Source organism: Natator depressus, chromosome 1, assembly GCF_965152275.1.
Source record: "Natator depressus isolate rNatDep1 chromosome 1, rNatDep2.hap1, whole genome shotgun sequence".
NCBI classification, from domain to species: Eukaryota; Metazoa; Chordata; order Testudines; family Cheloniidae; genus Natator; species Natator depressus.
In genome coordinates this window covers 110,378,146-110,392,780 of record NC_134234.1, presented here as the reverse complement: position 1 = coordinate 110,392,780, position 14,635 = coordinate 110,378,146, and the positions used below count along the sequence as shown (strand labels likewise).

Genomic DNA, 14,635 nt, shown 5'->3' with positions numbered 1-14,635 from the left:
AAAAGTTACAAGTTACATAGGAACTTCTTTTTAGTCTATGCTTAGTTACATTGTTTCGTTAGTCTTAAAATATCAGGGTTGGAAGGGACCTCAGGAGGTCATCTAGTCCAACCCCCTGCTCAAAGCAGGACCAATCCCCAATTTTTGCCCCTGATCCCTAATGGCCCCCTCAAGGATTGAATTCACAACCCTGGGTTTAGCAGGCCAGTGCTCAAACCACTGTAGTTTCGTTAGTTCCTCTTAGGGGGTTTTCTTCCAAAAAAACCCACCCAACCAACCAAACGGAAAAGAGAAGAAAGAAGAAGACTTTTTCTCTCCTTAACTCCCTGTTTGGGAACAGTTTCTACAGTTTACCATTACAATTAACTCCCACCCTTATCTCTCAAGAGGCGGGAGAGGCTTAACTGCAGTCATGCCGGGCTTATCAGGATTTAGAAAGTGTGACTCCTGCCGTGAACTGATGCCGGTGATGGCCACACCTCCTGCATTCCCTGTCTGGGAGAAACTCATATCTCCCAGAACTGCATACATTGCACCAACTTAACAACAAGGGCAAGATATGACAGGGATCTCCACTTGAAAATGCTTTTGCTGGAGAAATCCCTCCAACCTCCGCAAGAGACATCCTCCGGGGAGTCTCATAAACCGAGATTCCTGAGCTCTGATAAGGCTCCGACTTCCAAAACTGTCAGGAAGCGAGCTTCGACCTCTCCAGCAAGGGTCTCTCAGAAAAAGGGAGCTTCCCCAGCGAGGTCGTTACCCTCAGTGCTCCACTCATCCAGAGTGAGCACTTACGAGGCACCGGGCTCCTCCGGCACCGTCCCTCAGCGGACCGCTGCTGAGTCCCAATGCACAGCATCGAAGTTGAGACGTCAAGTCTCCTCCATGGCACCGAGTACCCCAGTGCAGAGTGCGGTACAGACAGCGGCACTGCGATCAATGCTGCCTCCACCAGCACCGACCCAAGATTTGCTGCCGCCTAACAAGCCGAATCGGGCACTGGTCAGTGCTCCAATGGTCGACCGCAACCCCAAGGCGGGACCAGTGCAACTCCTGCGTCCTGCTGACATAGCAGTTTCTTCGGCACCGCAGTCACCACTGCTCGGCACCGAACACTCCTCGAGCTATATAGTGCGGCACCATCTCCTGCACCAATCTCCACGCATAATGGTGAGGAAGGAGACATGCAGGACAACCGCTTCTCCTCTCAACGTTCATCCCCATCACAGATGAGACCTACATGGAACACTGTGAAGCCTAAGCCTCATCCCTCCGAGCATTCACAGCCCTGATATGCACAGCACTGGCCTTACCCATTACCACCTTACCCCATGCAATGGCCACCTTACCCCATGCAATGGCGTCCTTGGCCCACATACCAGAACCCCTATTCTGGTCCCCCTTCCCCAGCAACAAGAGGTTCCAGAGTACACCCATCCTTACCACACAGAGAAATCTCTGACCCCCCCTGAGACAGAGATGGAAGAGGAAGAGATACTATCGCAGGCAGACCTGGATGATTCACCACCTGCCCCACACTCATCTTCTGCACCAGACAAAGCAGTGAAGCCATCTACCCCTACAACACCAGATGACTTGAAACAGTTCCAAGAACTCTTCAAAAGAGTAGCAAACAGCCAAGAAATTGCCTTACATGAGGTGCAGGAGAAATAACATAAGTTAAAAATCTTACAACCAGCATCATCGACCAAGATCGCCCTCCCCATGGATGAGGCTATAATGGAGCCTGCAGAGGTAATATGGCAAACACCGGCATCGGCACCACCCACCAGCTGATAGAAAATACTTCGTTCCAGCCAAAGGCATGGAATTTTTGTTTTCACACCGTCAAGCCTGCTCTCTGGTAGTAGAAGCTGCTAATCAGCGCAGTAAACCGCCTCATTTCCGCTCCTCACTGCAAGATAAAGAACACAAGAGACTGGACGTCTTTGGGTGGAAAGTTTACTCTTCAGCCACACTTCTGCTTAGAGTTGCCAACTATTCTGCCCTACTAGCAAATTATGACTACTGTAGTAAAATACAAGAGCTCGTGGAGGACCTCCCTGAGCATAAACATCCTCAACTCAATGCCATTATCAATGAGGGTCAGTTAATAGCCCACACAGCACTGCAAGCCTCAATAGATGTAGCGGGGACAGCTGCCCAAACAACTGCAACAGCTGCCGTTATGAGAAGAACATCATGGTTGCAGGCTTCAGGAATTCCTAAAGAACTACAGCTAAAAGTGGAGGACCTCCTTTTCGATAGGGATAAACTATTCTTGTCTCAAACCTCCATACCAAACGTCCTCCATACCATGAAGGCCTCCCGAGCGACGCTGTGTACACTAGGCATACACCCACGCCTGACAAACGCCCTCGCTTTTAACCATACCAGAGGTCACGAAACACCTTGTTTAACCATCAACAACCACGATACTTCACTCAGAACTGACCCAAACAACGGGCTTAGAGACAACGAGCTCCACAGAACCAGGCCTCGTCCACCCGTCCATCTGCATCTAAGCCACAATTTTGGAGTCTTGGTCGAGGGTATGCACGACCTCCCCACACCTCTAACGCCAACAGATACCCCATCCCACAATTTTGGTCACCGCTTACGCCCATTTTACCATGCCTGGGCTGCGATAACCACAGATCAATGGGTTTTGGAGATCATACAATCTGGCTACACCATTCCTTTCACAGCTATCCCCCTACCTTCTCCCCTTCCCCGTCCCTCTTCAGGGATCCTTCTCACGTGCACCTTCTGCAACAGGAAGTAGACCACCTCCTAGTGCTGGGTGCTGTAGAACCAGTACCACATCAATACCTAGGGAGGGGTTTTTATTCCAAATATTTCCTGACAGAGAAGAAAGGAGGGGGATGGAGACCAATCTTAGATCTCCGAAAACTCAACAGGTTCGTACACAACCACAGGTTCAAAATGGTCACTCTGGCCACAATAATCCCAGTGCTAGATGGCGGGGACTGGTTTGCAGCCCTCAACCTCCAAGATGCATACTTCCGTATTACAATACATCCTGCCCACAGACAGTTCCTGAGGTTCACAGTAGGACCCAACCACGGCCAATACAGGGTCCTTCCCTTCAGACTGTCCACTGCTCCCCGCGTAGTCCCAAAAACGCTCGCGGTAGTAGCAGCACATTTATGACGCAAAGGAGTCATCATCTTCCCCTATTTGGATGATTGCCTTCTCAAGGGTACCAACCGACAAGAAGCGGCAGGCATGCTGAAGACCACAGTGGACCTGTTTCACCAGCTAGGTCTACAGATAAACAAAAAGAAATCCACCCTGGAACCAACCCAGCGATTGGAGTTTATCGGAGCCGACCTAGCCTCCATACAAGCCAAGGCAATATTGCCAAACCACAGATTCACTACATTGACCAATGTTATTTCCATGGTGACCATCAGCTCACAAACTTCAGTGAGGACATGCCTTCAGATTCTGGGACATATGGCAGCTATGACTTTCATAGTAAAGTATGCCAGACTCCATATGTGCTGTCTGCAGCACTGGTTAAGCACGGTCTATGCACCCAGCAAACACTCTCTCAACAGACATGTGACACTACCACCAAGGGTTGTCCTCTCCCTACAATGGTGGACACAGCCAGGGAATGTATGCTCCAGGATTCCCTTTCAACAAGACCCTCCATCAGAGACTATTACAACAGATGCCTCCCTGATAGGTTGGGGCACCCACTTGGGTCACCACAATCTACAAGGTAAGCGTTCTGTAATGGAAACCTGACTACATATGAATTTCTTGGAACTCTGCACGGTACACAATGCATGCCGACACTTCCTCCCACTCATACGAGAAACCTTAATCTCTATTCTCACAGACAATGTGGCGTGCATGTTTTACATCAATCGCCAAGGAGGAGCCAGGTCTCACTTGCTATGTGTAGAAGCCATGAATTTATGGAACTTTTGCATGCGCAACAATATAAACATCACAGCATCATACCTACCAGGGTGACAAAACACTACAGCCGACAGCCTCAGCAGGCACTTCTCACAGGAACACGAGTGGGAAATCCACGACAGAGTTCGCGACACAATATTCCAAAAATGGGGTCACCCAGTAATTGACCTTTTCGCTTCAGCGACAAATCACGAATGTCCACATTTTGCTCCAGGGCAGGACTGGCACCGGGATCGCTAGGAGATGCCTTCCTCATCCCGTGGAATGCGTCACTCATGTATGCCTTCCCGCCGATACCACTGATCCCATGGGTCATCCGCAAGATACAACTCGACAGAGCATACATCATTCTCATTGTTCCCACATGGCCCAGACCACCTTGCTTTCCGTACTTCTCACATCTAGCAGTCTGTGCCCCACAACAGCTGCCTTTCTGGATGGACCTCCTGTCCCAGAACAAGGGCCGGATGCTTCATCCAGACCCAGCGAAACTCCATCTCAAAGCATGGCTCCTCTCTAGTTCCAACATGGGGAATTGAACTGTTTGGAGAAAGTAAAACAGGTATTACTAAATAGCCATCGCCTCGCCACTAGAAATACTTACTGCCACAAGTGGAGAAGATTCTCCTTTGGTGTCAGCAAAAAAAGCTGGACGCAACCATGGAGCCTCTATCTATGATCCTAGACTACCTAGGGGTTAGCCATAAGATCTATTAAAGTACACCTCGCTACCATTATGGCCCTCCATGAACAGATAGAAGGGGCGTCAATATTCACTCACCCGATTACACGGCGCTTTCTAGCAGGTATACAGAACATGTGCCCAGAAGTACGACAACTTGCACCACCCTGGGATCTCAGTCTTGTGCTCAAATGTCTCACAAGACCACCCTTCAAGCCTCTAGCAACCTGCTTGCTCCTTCATATGTCAATGAAGGTTGCATTTCTAGTGGCAATCACGTCTGCCAGACATGTCAGTGAAATAGGAGCATTGATGGCTGAACCACCATATGCTGTATTTACCAAAGACAAAATCATGTTACGTCCTAACCCCAAATTCTTGCCCAAAGTGGCTACAAATTTTCATATTGACCAAACCATACACTTACCTGCCTTCTATCCCAAGCCACATAATGACTCTCGAGAAACAACGTTGCACATGCTAGATGTCAGACTGGCTGTAGCCTTTTACTTGGACAGAACTAAACCATACCGCAAGTCACCAAGACTATTTGTCTTTACAGCAGAGCGCTCCAAGAGCTCTACAATATCAACCCAGAGACTCTCCAAATGGGTCTCTACCTGTATTCAAACTTGCTACCACCTGCATCACAAAGAACCCCCTGTGGGCATTAGATCCCACTCAACGCGAGCCATGGCGACATCGATTGCATTCTTGAACAATGTCCCATTAATAGACATTTGTAGAGCTGCAGCCTGGACGTTGGAGCACACTTTTGCGAAGCATTACTCTATCACCCAAGGCCATGTCTCAGACTCTGTCATTGGCCTTACAGTGCTCTCATCACACACTTATACATAACTCCGAACCCCTACCGCCCCTGGTGGGGTACTGCTCTACAAGCACCTAGAGTGGAGCACCCACAGGGACACCACTCAAAGAAGAAGTTACTCACCTTGTACAGTAACGATGGTTCTTCGAGATGTGTCCCTCTGTGGGTGCTCCACCACCCACCCTCCTCCCCTCTGCTTCGGAGTTCACACAACCGAGCTCTGCGGTGGAGAAGGAACGGACGGACGGTCGGGGGAGCATGCGCTACAGGAGGTACCAACGGCTGCACGAGATGACTCCTGCGCGCACCCTACCCCCGACCGAGAACTGCTGCGAGAAGTCTCTGGCGCAGGGATGCACCGACACCTAGAGTGGAGCACCCACATGGACACACATCTTGAAGAACCATCGTTACTGCACAAGGTGAGTAACTTCTTCTTATGACAGCACAAGTTATCAAGTGTTTTTTTTGTTTGTTTGTTTTTAATCAAAAGACAACATAAAATTGTAAAAAGTTAATGAAGTGGGCTTGGCACAATAAATATTTTCTTAGCTTGAGGATTTTATTAATTGTGGCTGTGCTTTGTGACTTTGCAGATACTAAACCTCTCTCTCTGAATATTCTTATTTACAATTTTATTTTTTCAGATCTCTGTTGAAGAACTGGAGAGAAGTTTGTTTATAAAGGTCAACAAGGATGCAGTTATGAAAATAGCTGTTGCAGGAGATCTGTTTACTTCGGACAAAGGACTGTATCAGCTGAACTTAACAGTGGGAGGCATTCCTTTTAAAACTAAAGACCTTATTCAACCCGTGAGTGCTGCTCTTAATCTTCAATCACATTGGTACACAGAGTGTAGTGGGCTTGACTTTTAGCTTCACTTACAAGAGAAAAAAGAAAAAGAGTACTTGTGGCACCTTAGAGACTAACCAGTTTAAAAAGGTGCCACAAGTACTCCTTTTCTTTTTTCTTTTTACGAATACAGACTAACACGGCTGTTACTCTGAAACCTGTCATTATGCAAGGCACTTACAAGAGACTAACTTTATAGACCCCAGTGGAGTAAGTCCTGATTTACGCCCGGCTAAGTGAGAGACAAATCAGGCCCAGTGTGTTTTTGAGGCTGGGAGCAGTGTAGGGGGAACTTTCCTTCCGTACACCAGCAGAGTGCTTAATGTTGAAGTATGTATCATGCCAAGCTTTTATTTCTGCTAACTTTTTAGCATTTATTTTTAGTAGTGAGCCCCAGGCATGGTAGCACGGGCGGTTTCTCACCCTATAAAAGGCTTTTTGCTGGCTTGTATGTGGTTTTGGGGTTGGTTTTTTTTACCCCCCATGCTCCATCTTCATGAAAGTCAGTTACAGCTAAGAAACCAATTCCTTTTTTTTTTCCTAATTAAGATACTTCTATAGGAATGAAAGTCAAGACGCTCCTTGGAGATGTTTGATTGAGACTTGGGGCTATTTTTGGAAGCTTTTAAATTAATGTAGCCAGAATTTCCATGGACACCAACAGTGTAAGGAGGTTTATATGAGTTATTGTTCAAACAGCTGCTGTTCTACCTCTCTTTTGGCTGACTTTCCACCTTGAACAATGGGGCTGGGTTTTATTTGTTTTTAAATAAGGTGACAACCCTGTGGCCTCAAGACTGGAAATATAGCAAACTAAGGATATGTCGTTCAGGGTGATTGCCACTCTGAATGTGTTTCAACTAGAGGTGTGGTCTGAACATGGGCCTGGGAGCCAGAAACCCCTGGGTTTTTATTCTGTATCTGACACTTACCCTCTCTCTGTCTATAAATATCTTCTTACTATATGTTCCATTCTATGCATCAGATGAAGTGGGCTGTAGCCCATGAAAGCCTATGCTCAAATAAATTTGTTAGTCTCTAAGGTGTCACAAGTACTCCTGTTCTTTTTGCGGATACAGACTAACATGGCTGCTACTCTGAAACCAACCATTACTAATCTAGCAGCTTCAAAGGAGCCTTTGGTCTACTTGCTTTCTCCCATTCTAATGCTAGAGTTTAAAATATAAATAAAAGCTGAAATTAACAAGTGTAAGGTTGCACCCAACTTCTGGCTCTTTGCCATACATCTTTTACATCTGTGTCTGGTCACAGTGCATACCACTTGGTTGTTTCTCATTTCACACATTGTGTGACGTGAGCTTTTTATGGTGAAATGTGTTATAATTCATTACATATAAATGTCCTCTGTTTGTAAAGAGTTTCACGTGGATTTATACATGGCAAATCTCGAGGGGATTCTTAGAAATAAATGGCACTAAAGATGTACAGCATGTAGAAGTGGGTAACACAGTTACAAAAGCAAATTTAGTCCCTGCATGAGCCATACCCCGTGGAGCATTACTGACTTCAGTGGATATCTGCATGGGCACAGAGCATAGGTGCTGACTTTCTAATTTCCCTGGCGCAGCTCAACCCCCTCTCCGTCTCTGGACCCACTCCACCCCTTTCCCCCAGGCCCCACCCCCACCCCGCCTCTTCCCGTCCCAGCTCCATCCCTGTTCCACATCCGCTTTGCCCTCACTCCGCCTCCTCCCCCCAGCACCTCCTGCGCATGGCTGAACAGCCCTGGAGCACCGACAGAGTCGGTGCCAATGGCACAGAGGTCTGCACATATGGATGTCATTGCAGGATTGGGGCTTGAGTCTGTTCTGGTGTGATTGCATGTTGGTAAATGTGGTGAGATTTTCCCCACACCATTATATAGTTTGATCTTGTGGGACCCTCTGTGCCCATAGTCCTCTCTCCGTTTAACACACAATAGCAACTAAAGGTAAGATTATTTCTCTGTCTTACAAGATAAATCCTCGGCTGGATGGTTGCATGCGGGCATGGAACTGGTTGAATGGTGAAGATACTACTATCCAAGAAACAATAAAGCTGAATGACAAGATGCAGTGCTTCTCGGTGGCAGGACGAGGATCATTCTATCCTGGCAGTGGTTTTGCTATATTTAATTTCAATTATAGTAAGTGCTTTTTTTTTATCATTGTCATAGTATGTTGTCCATACCTATGTATTCAAATAGAACAGAAATAACAATTGTAAAAGTGCATGTATTCCTGACTTCTCAGGTAAGCCTTTGGTTTTTTTTTAAAGACACATACACACATGCTCTGAAATGATTTAAATGGGTAGGGAGAAATCATCATGTGTACTAAAATAATAAAGCAGTTGGAATTAGCTCTTTCCCAATTAAGAAAGCTAGCAGCTGTAGTGAGAAGCTGAATTTGGGATTCATGAAAAGGAAGATCTAATAATGCTGGCTAGAACCCAACATTATATGGGCAACTCTCATTAGGTTCTCTCTGTGTGGTTTTGACAATGCATTTGTCTCTGATGTGTGTGTACCCTTCTCCTCTGCTATTGCAACTCTGACTTTTCTTAAGACACTGTCAGTCATAGTACTGTATATTAGATTTATGACTTAGGCTATGTACACACTACAGGTTACATTGGTATAAGTTACGTCGCTCAGGGGTCTGAATAAGTCCCTCCCTTTCTCCGAGCGACATAAGTTACATCAATCTAAGCGCTGATGTGAACAGTGTTATGTCGGCGGGAGAGCTTCTCCCACCAACATAGTTACCTCTGTTTGCGGAGGCTGGAGTGATTAAGTCGACAGGAGAGCTCTTTTCCGTCAGCTTAGAGCATCTGCACTACCAGTGCTGCATCGGTGCAGCTGCACCGCTGTAAACTCTGTAGTGTAGCCATGGCATTAGATAGAACTTCACTGTTGCCTAAAATGAAATGTCCATACTGAATTTCACTTGTGATTTAAGTTGATATTTATTAGATTCAGATCAGTCGTGGTAACTATATCGATATAGCGAGGACATCAACACAGGCTATGTGAAATTGGCCTGGATTTAGTTCCAACCCTCTCTTAATCATAATAATTTAGGAATTAGAAGGATGGCTTTGCCTTTGTTTCAGATTCTTCCATTTATACCTGTCCACAGAAGAACTAAAATAGACCATTGACGTTGGTAAAAGTTTTAAATGCTGACAGGCCTGATCTTTATCTTTTATCTATCTCCCGTTATCTTTTGTGCAGCATTATGTGGATTTTTCTGTTCTGCTAGTATAAATTAGAGAATATCTTACCAGGTGACTGTCATGCTGTTTACAACATAGATGCGAGAACTACCAAATAGAGTCTGGCATCTGAAGTGCAAATGAGACCACATTTTTAACAGAGGTGTATTCTCAGAATTTACATTTTTATATTCATTTATTATAAACAATTATACTTATATTTTTTGTTTAGTAACAGTGAAAGGATGTAAAGACACCATTTATCCTATTTACAGCAGTAATAAATCAGTATTATCTATGATCTTGTCTAGACAGGCCAGGGACAGGCCACATCTTGAATACTGTGTGCAGATCTGGTTGCCCATCTCAAAAAAGATATATTGGAACTGGAAAAGGTACAAAAAAAGGGTAACAAAAATTATTAGGTGTATGGAACAGCTTCCATATGAGGAGAGATTAATAAGACTGGGACTTTCCAGCTTGGAAAAGAGACGACTAAGGGGGGATATGATAGAGGTCTATAAAATCATGATTCTTGTGGAGAAAGTAAATAAGGAAGTGTTATTTACTCCTTCTCATTAGACAAGAACTAGAGGTCACCAAATGAAATTAATAGGCAGCAGGTTTAAAACAAACAAACAAGAAGTATTTTTTCACACAACGCATAGTCAACGTGTGGAATATTTTGCCAGAGGATGTTGTGAAGGCCAAGACTATAACAGGGTTCAAAAAAGAACTAGACAAGTTCATGGAGGATAGGTACATCTATTTCTGAGTTCAGCATGTGACCGTTTATTGCAAGCTAAAAGGGCTTCAGAACCTCTGATTGGCTTGTGGAGGGATAGTGCTCGAAGTGTTCTATTTATATTTCTTCCATGTTGTTTTGACACATTTGTGTGAAAGTGTTCAATTCCTCAATCATTTTGTAAAGTTCAAGACTGATACAAAAATTGGATTCCACATCTTGCAACAGCTCTGAGAATGTGATGGATTGATAGCATGCGCGGCGGGTGAACCATGGGCTGGGGGAGGCTAGACCCCGGCTTGGCCTGCCCCTTCTGCCTCAGGCCCTGTCCATCCTGCCCACCGGTTCCCCAGCCCTAGGCCACTGGAGAGCCTGCAGCCCTGGAGCACCAGGTGGCGTGTACCGCCTCCTCCCCCAACCCTGGAGTGCTGGGCGGCTCAGCTCCAGCACCAGGGCCCCAGCCACCCCAATTCCTGGCCACAGGCTGGCTGCCCTAGCCCCACCCAGCAGGCTTCCCGGAAGAGGAGGTAGTCCGCCTGGGGTGGGGCAACTATCAGCAAGCAGGAGGGGGCCGTGGGATGGAACGTGGATGGAGCCACATGAGGCTGTTTGGGGAGGCACATCCTTCCTCAGCCTATGCTACGCGCCGCACATTATTGATAGCCCTTAGCAACTGAATGTCTGTCCTTGATTTAAAAAACCAAAACCCTCAATCTTGACTTTTGACTTTCTGAAAGGCAGCGGCCCTTTCTGTGGAGTGTAACAAGGCAGAGCTGTTACCATTTTCCTTTCTGATTTTCTGCACTAATGCTTGTGTTTTTTTCTGGGTTAAAGAGATGTGGCAATCTGTCCATATGCTCATCCATCCAGCATTATCTGGTCTGCCACTTGGTCAATCATTTTGTTTTTCTGACATGCATCTCTCTCTGTAGTGCAACCATCTGCTGGAAATGAAGCCGAAAGGAATTGGGAAGTAGAAGTAAACACTGTAATTCGGCCAGCAGCAGACACCGGGGTACTGTTTGCTCTGGTTGGTGAAGAAGCTTCAGTCCCTTTATCATTGGCTCTGATTGACTATCACTCTACAAAGAAACTTAAACAACAGGTATGAGCTTTAATCTTCTACTGGTGTAAAACAAAAAGATCCCTTGATATTTCATCAGAATTTCTAGGGCCATTTTCAAAAAATCTCAAAATTTGTGCCTGCCATTTTGTGTATACATTTACATTCACCAGTTCAGAATTTTATATGCAAATCAGATGTTTGAATGTCATCAGAGTACAGGAATTCTGCTTTTTGTGGAAACCGTTTTAGAAGGAGGGTAGACACTTCTTTGAACATTTGGCCCTTATAAAGGATATTGATTCAGTAGCAAATATCTCCACACTGACAATATGGCTCAACCTCTTGAATTTTAGCCACTTTGTTACACTAGTCTGAATTATACTATAAACTCCTTTGTACGGAGACTTTGTGTTCTATAGTGTAAGCGAATAATAACTCCACTGTAGTCAAGGGAGTAATACAGGCCTAACTCCAGAGTGTCTGCAAAGTGCCATGTACGGTATAAACAATATAATTAGTTATATTCATAATATAGGGTTAGATTTTGCTGTCACAGTTCAGAAGTAACTCCACTGAAGTCAGTGAGACTACTTCTCATTTACACTTAGGGCTTGTCCTCAGTACGGGGAGATCGATGCTGCTGCAATCGATGCAGCGGATGTCGATTTAGCGGGTGTAGTGAAGACTCGCTAAATCGATGGCAAAGCGCACTCTGGTACTTCAGCTCCCTGAGAAGAATAAAGGAGGTCGACCGGAGAGAGCATCTCCCGTTGACATGGTGCAGTCAAGACACCGGGGTAAGGCGACCTAAGTTGCGTCGACTCCAGCTACGTTAGTCACGTAACTGGAGTAGCGTAACTTAGGTCGATTTACTGCGGTAGTGCAGACAAGCCCTTAAGCTGCTCAACACCACTTTGGCAGTGAGGCGACTCATGGGAGGGACACAAAGGGTCCAATGCCCCTCAAGCAGCTGGCCCGGGCGGGAAGAGGAAGGGGCGGGGCCAGAGCCTCCTCCAGTCACGTTGTCTGGGATGCTGCCTGGTGCAGTGCAGCGGCTGTCTGGGAGAGTGCCTGGCTGCGGTAGTGGGATAGCTTCTGGGGATAGTGGCCAAGCGAGTCGGAGTCTGCCCCCCTTCCCCCCTGCTCTCCCTGGGATGCTCAGAGTTGGCTCCTGTCCCCAGAAGTCGAGCCGGAGCAGGCTGCCGCTGCTCCCTTTTTGCCCTGGTTCAGCTTTTGGGGACAGAGCCGACTCTAAGCATCCCAGGGAGAGCGGGGGGCTCCGACTCACTCAGCTGCTGTCCTGGAAGCCAAGCCCAGGCGGGAGGCATCCCATTGCTACTGCAGCCAGATGTTCTCCCAGGCAGCTGCTGTGCTACACCAGGTAGCATCCAGGAGTGGCTCTGATGCCTGGCTGCTAGGAACAGCAGCCAAACATGCCGGGGGAGCCAGCCCTGTGGGAGGACAGAGCTGTTGGTGCCCCCCCGCCCCCGGTAATGTGGGGTGGGGACAGGGAGAGCGCAGGGGCCCCGGACTGGGGGCAGGGTGGGGAGGAGTCACATGGGGAGGTTACGTGTCCTCCCCTTTAGCTGGCGTCCCCCTCCACCCCCAGTATGGGGAGGCACCAGTCATCTATCCTTAAGGCTCCTTTGAACTGCCAGAGTGGTGGTGTTTACAGTGCTGTTGAAGCTGTGTTGGTCCCAGGATATTAGAGAGACAAGGTGGGGGAGGTAATATCTTTTGTTGGACCAACTTTTGTTGGTGAGAGAGACAGGCTTTTGATCTGCACAGAGTTCTTCAGGTGTGCTGTTAGTGTAAATGAGAATCAGACCCAGACAATGGAGTTACGCAGGGTATAAATCTAGTGTAAGTGAGCTCAGAACCTGACTTTCAGTAATAATAATATAATCCGTTCTTTGCTGGCTCTGAAAAAGCCTTCTAAACAGCTGCAGTTACGAGCATTATGAAACGGGAAATGTGTAAGTTTCAGTTTGTGTCTGTGCCTTCACTTATTGCACTTTTTTGCTATTCAGTTCATTATCTTGGCCACGGAGAACACAGTTGTGTCCAGATTGGCAATAAACGTTTGTGATGATCAGGAACACTCCGTGGACATCTTCATCAGCAAGGGGCAGTTATCGCTCACCGTGGATGGGACTGCAGGACAGAGTGAATTAAGCCATTCCCAGCTACAGGACAGTCTATTTCTCTTGGAGGGCTACCTGCAGTCATCTGTGAAGACATATGTGGGAGGACTGCCAGGTGATTATCAAGTTCTGCAAAGCAGAATGCAGGTTCTAACAACAAATAATGGTACTGGTGACTGGAAAAGGGATCAAATGTGTTTGTTAGACCCTGGTGTCAAACTCTCTATTTCTGCCCAAGTGAGTTTTGCTGTGCATGGGTGGGTGCAAGGAGGGCATTTAGCATTGATACCCTTTAACTTGTTTTTGTTGAATGACTATATCAGCCTTTTCGGAGAGGCGGAAGCAAGAATAGGAATCTTGGTTGGGTTTCTTTTTGGTCAGCAAATGGGGTTACCTGGTCAAAGAAGAGCTATGAGGAGGGTCACTATCCGTCTGGCATAATCTGTGGAGGTTATTACCTCAAATGTGTGGAGCCCTGAATTAGCATCACATTCAGCCCATGTACAAGTCTGAGATCAGTATCAGATAAGGACCAAAACACTTGAAGGTGTAGTCCGACCTTTTGAGGTTCTCACTCCCTTTGTCTCCCCAGCCTAGCAGACTGACTTCAGGCTCTATGCAGGCTCTTGGTACCTCTAGCCCTCTGCTGAGTGGGTGACCCATTCACCTCACCTCTGTTGGAAGTCTTAGGGGCTCATTGCTGTGGTTCTGTAGCTTCTCTGCTGATGTTGCCATCCAGAGAGCACTATGTGTAAGAGCTCATGACATTTCCAGTCAGGGACACCCAGGGGGCACAGCACAGAGGCTGCCACAACTTCTGGCTTTTGCAGCGAAAATAGAGCCTCTGCAGGAGTCACTTCTGTTCTCTGCCTGGAACCTGACAGATTGACCTTTGATTTGAATCAAAGATTTGGCTCTTCGGGGTTGTTTCTCATTCTAGCTGAACTGGTTTACTACTCCCTATTGCTGAGAAATGCAAATGAGGAAGCATATGAAAAGCATGTCTGTCTGCATAATAGTAGTTACTATCTGCAGTACTCACAGCAAGACAAAGTCCTGGTCTTGCTTGTCTAATCCATGTAATGTGGGGAAGAGAGGCTGGAGCAGTGCTGGCCTTGTGGTAGGTGCCGCAGCAGTTAAGCCA

At 46.7% G+C, this 14,635-nt stretch overlaps 1 protein-coding gene across 3 annotated transcripts in view; it reads left to right on the top strand.

Annotated features, from left to right (window-relative positions):
• GAS6 (growth arrest specific 6) overlaps window positions 1-14,635 on the top strand; it is an 80,953-nt gene that overhangs the window by 49,532 nt on the left and 16,786 nt on the right. For all 3 annotated transcript variants that reach the window (XM_074964192.1, XM_074964200.1, XM_074964184.1), the window contains 4 exons: window positions 6,116-6,280; window positions 8,298-8,466; window positions 11,214-11,386; window positions 13,378-13,606. In XM_074964192.1, the coding sequence (XP_074820293.1) occupies window positions 6,116-6,280; window positions 8,298-8,466; window positions 11,214-11,386; window positions 13,378-13,606 (736 nt within the window). The remainder of the gene's footprint in view (window positions 1-6,115; window positions 6,281-8,297; window positions 8,467-11,213; window positions 11,387-13,377; window positions 13,607-14,635) is intronic.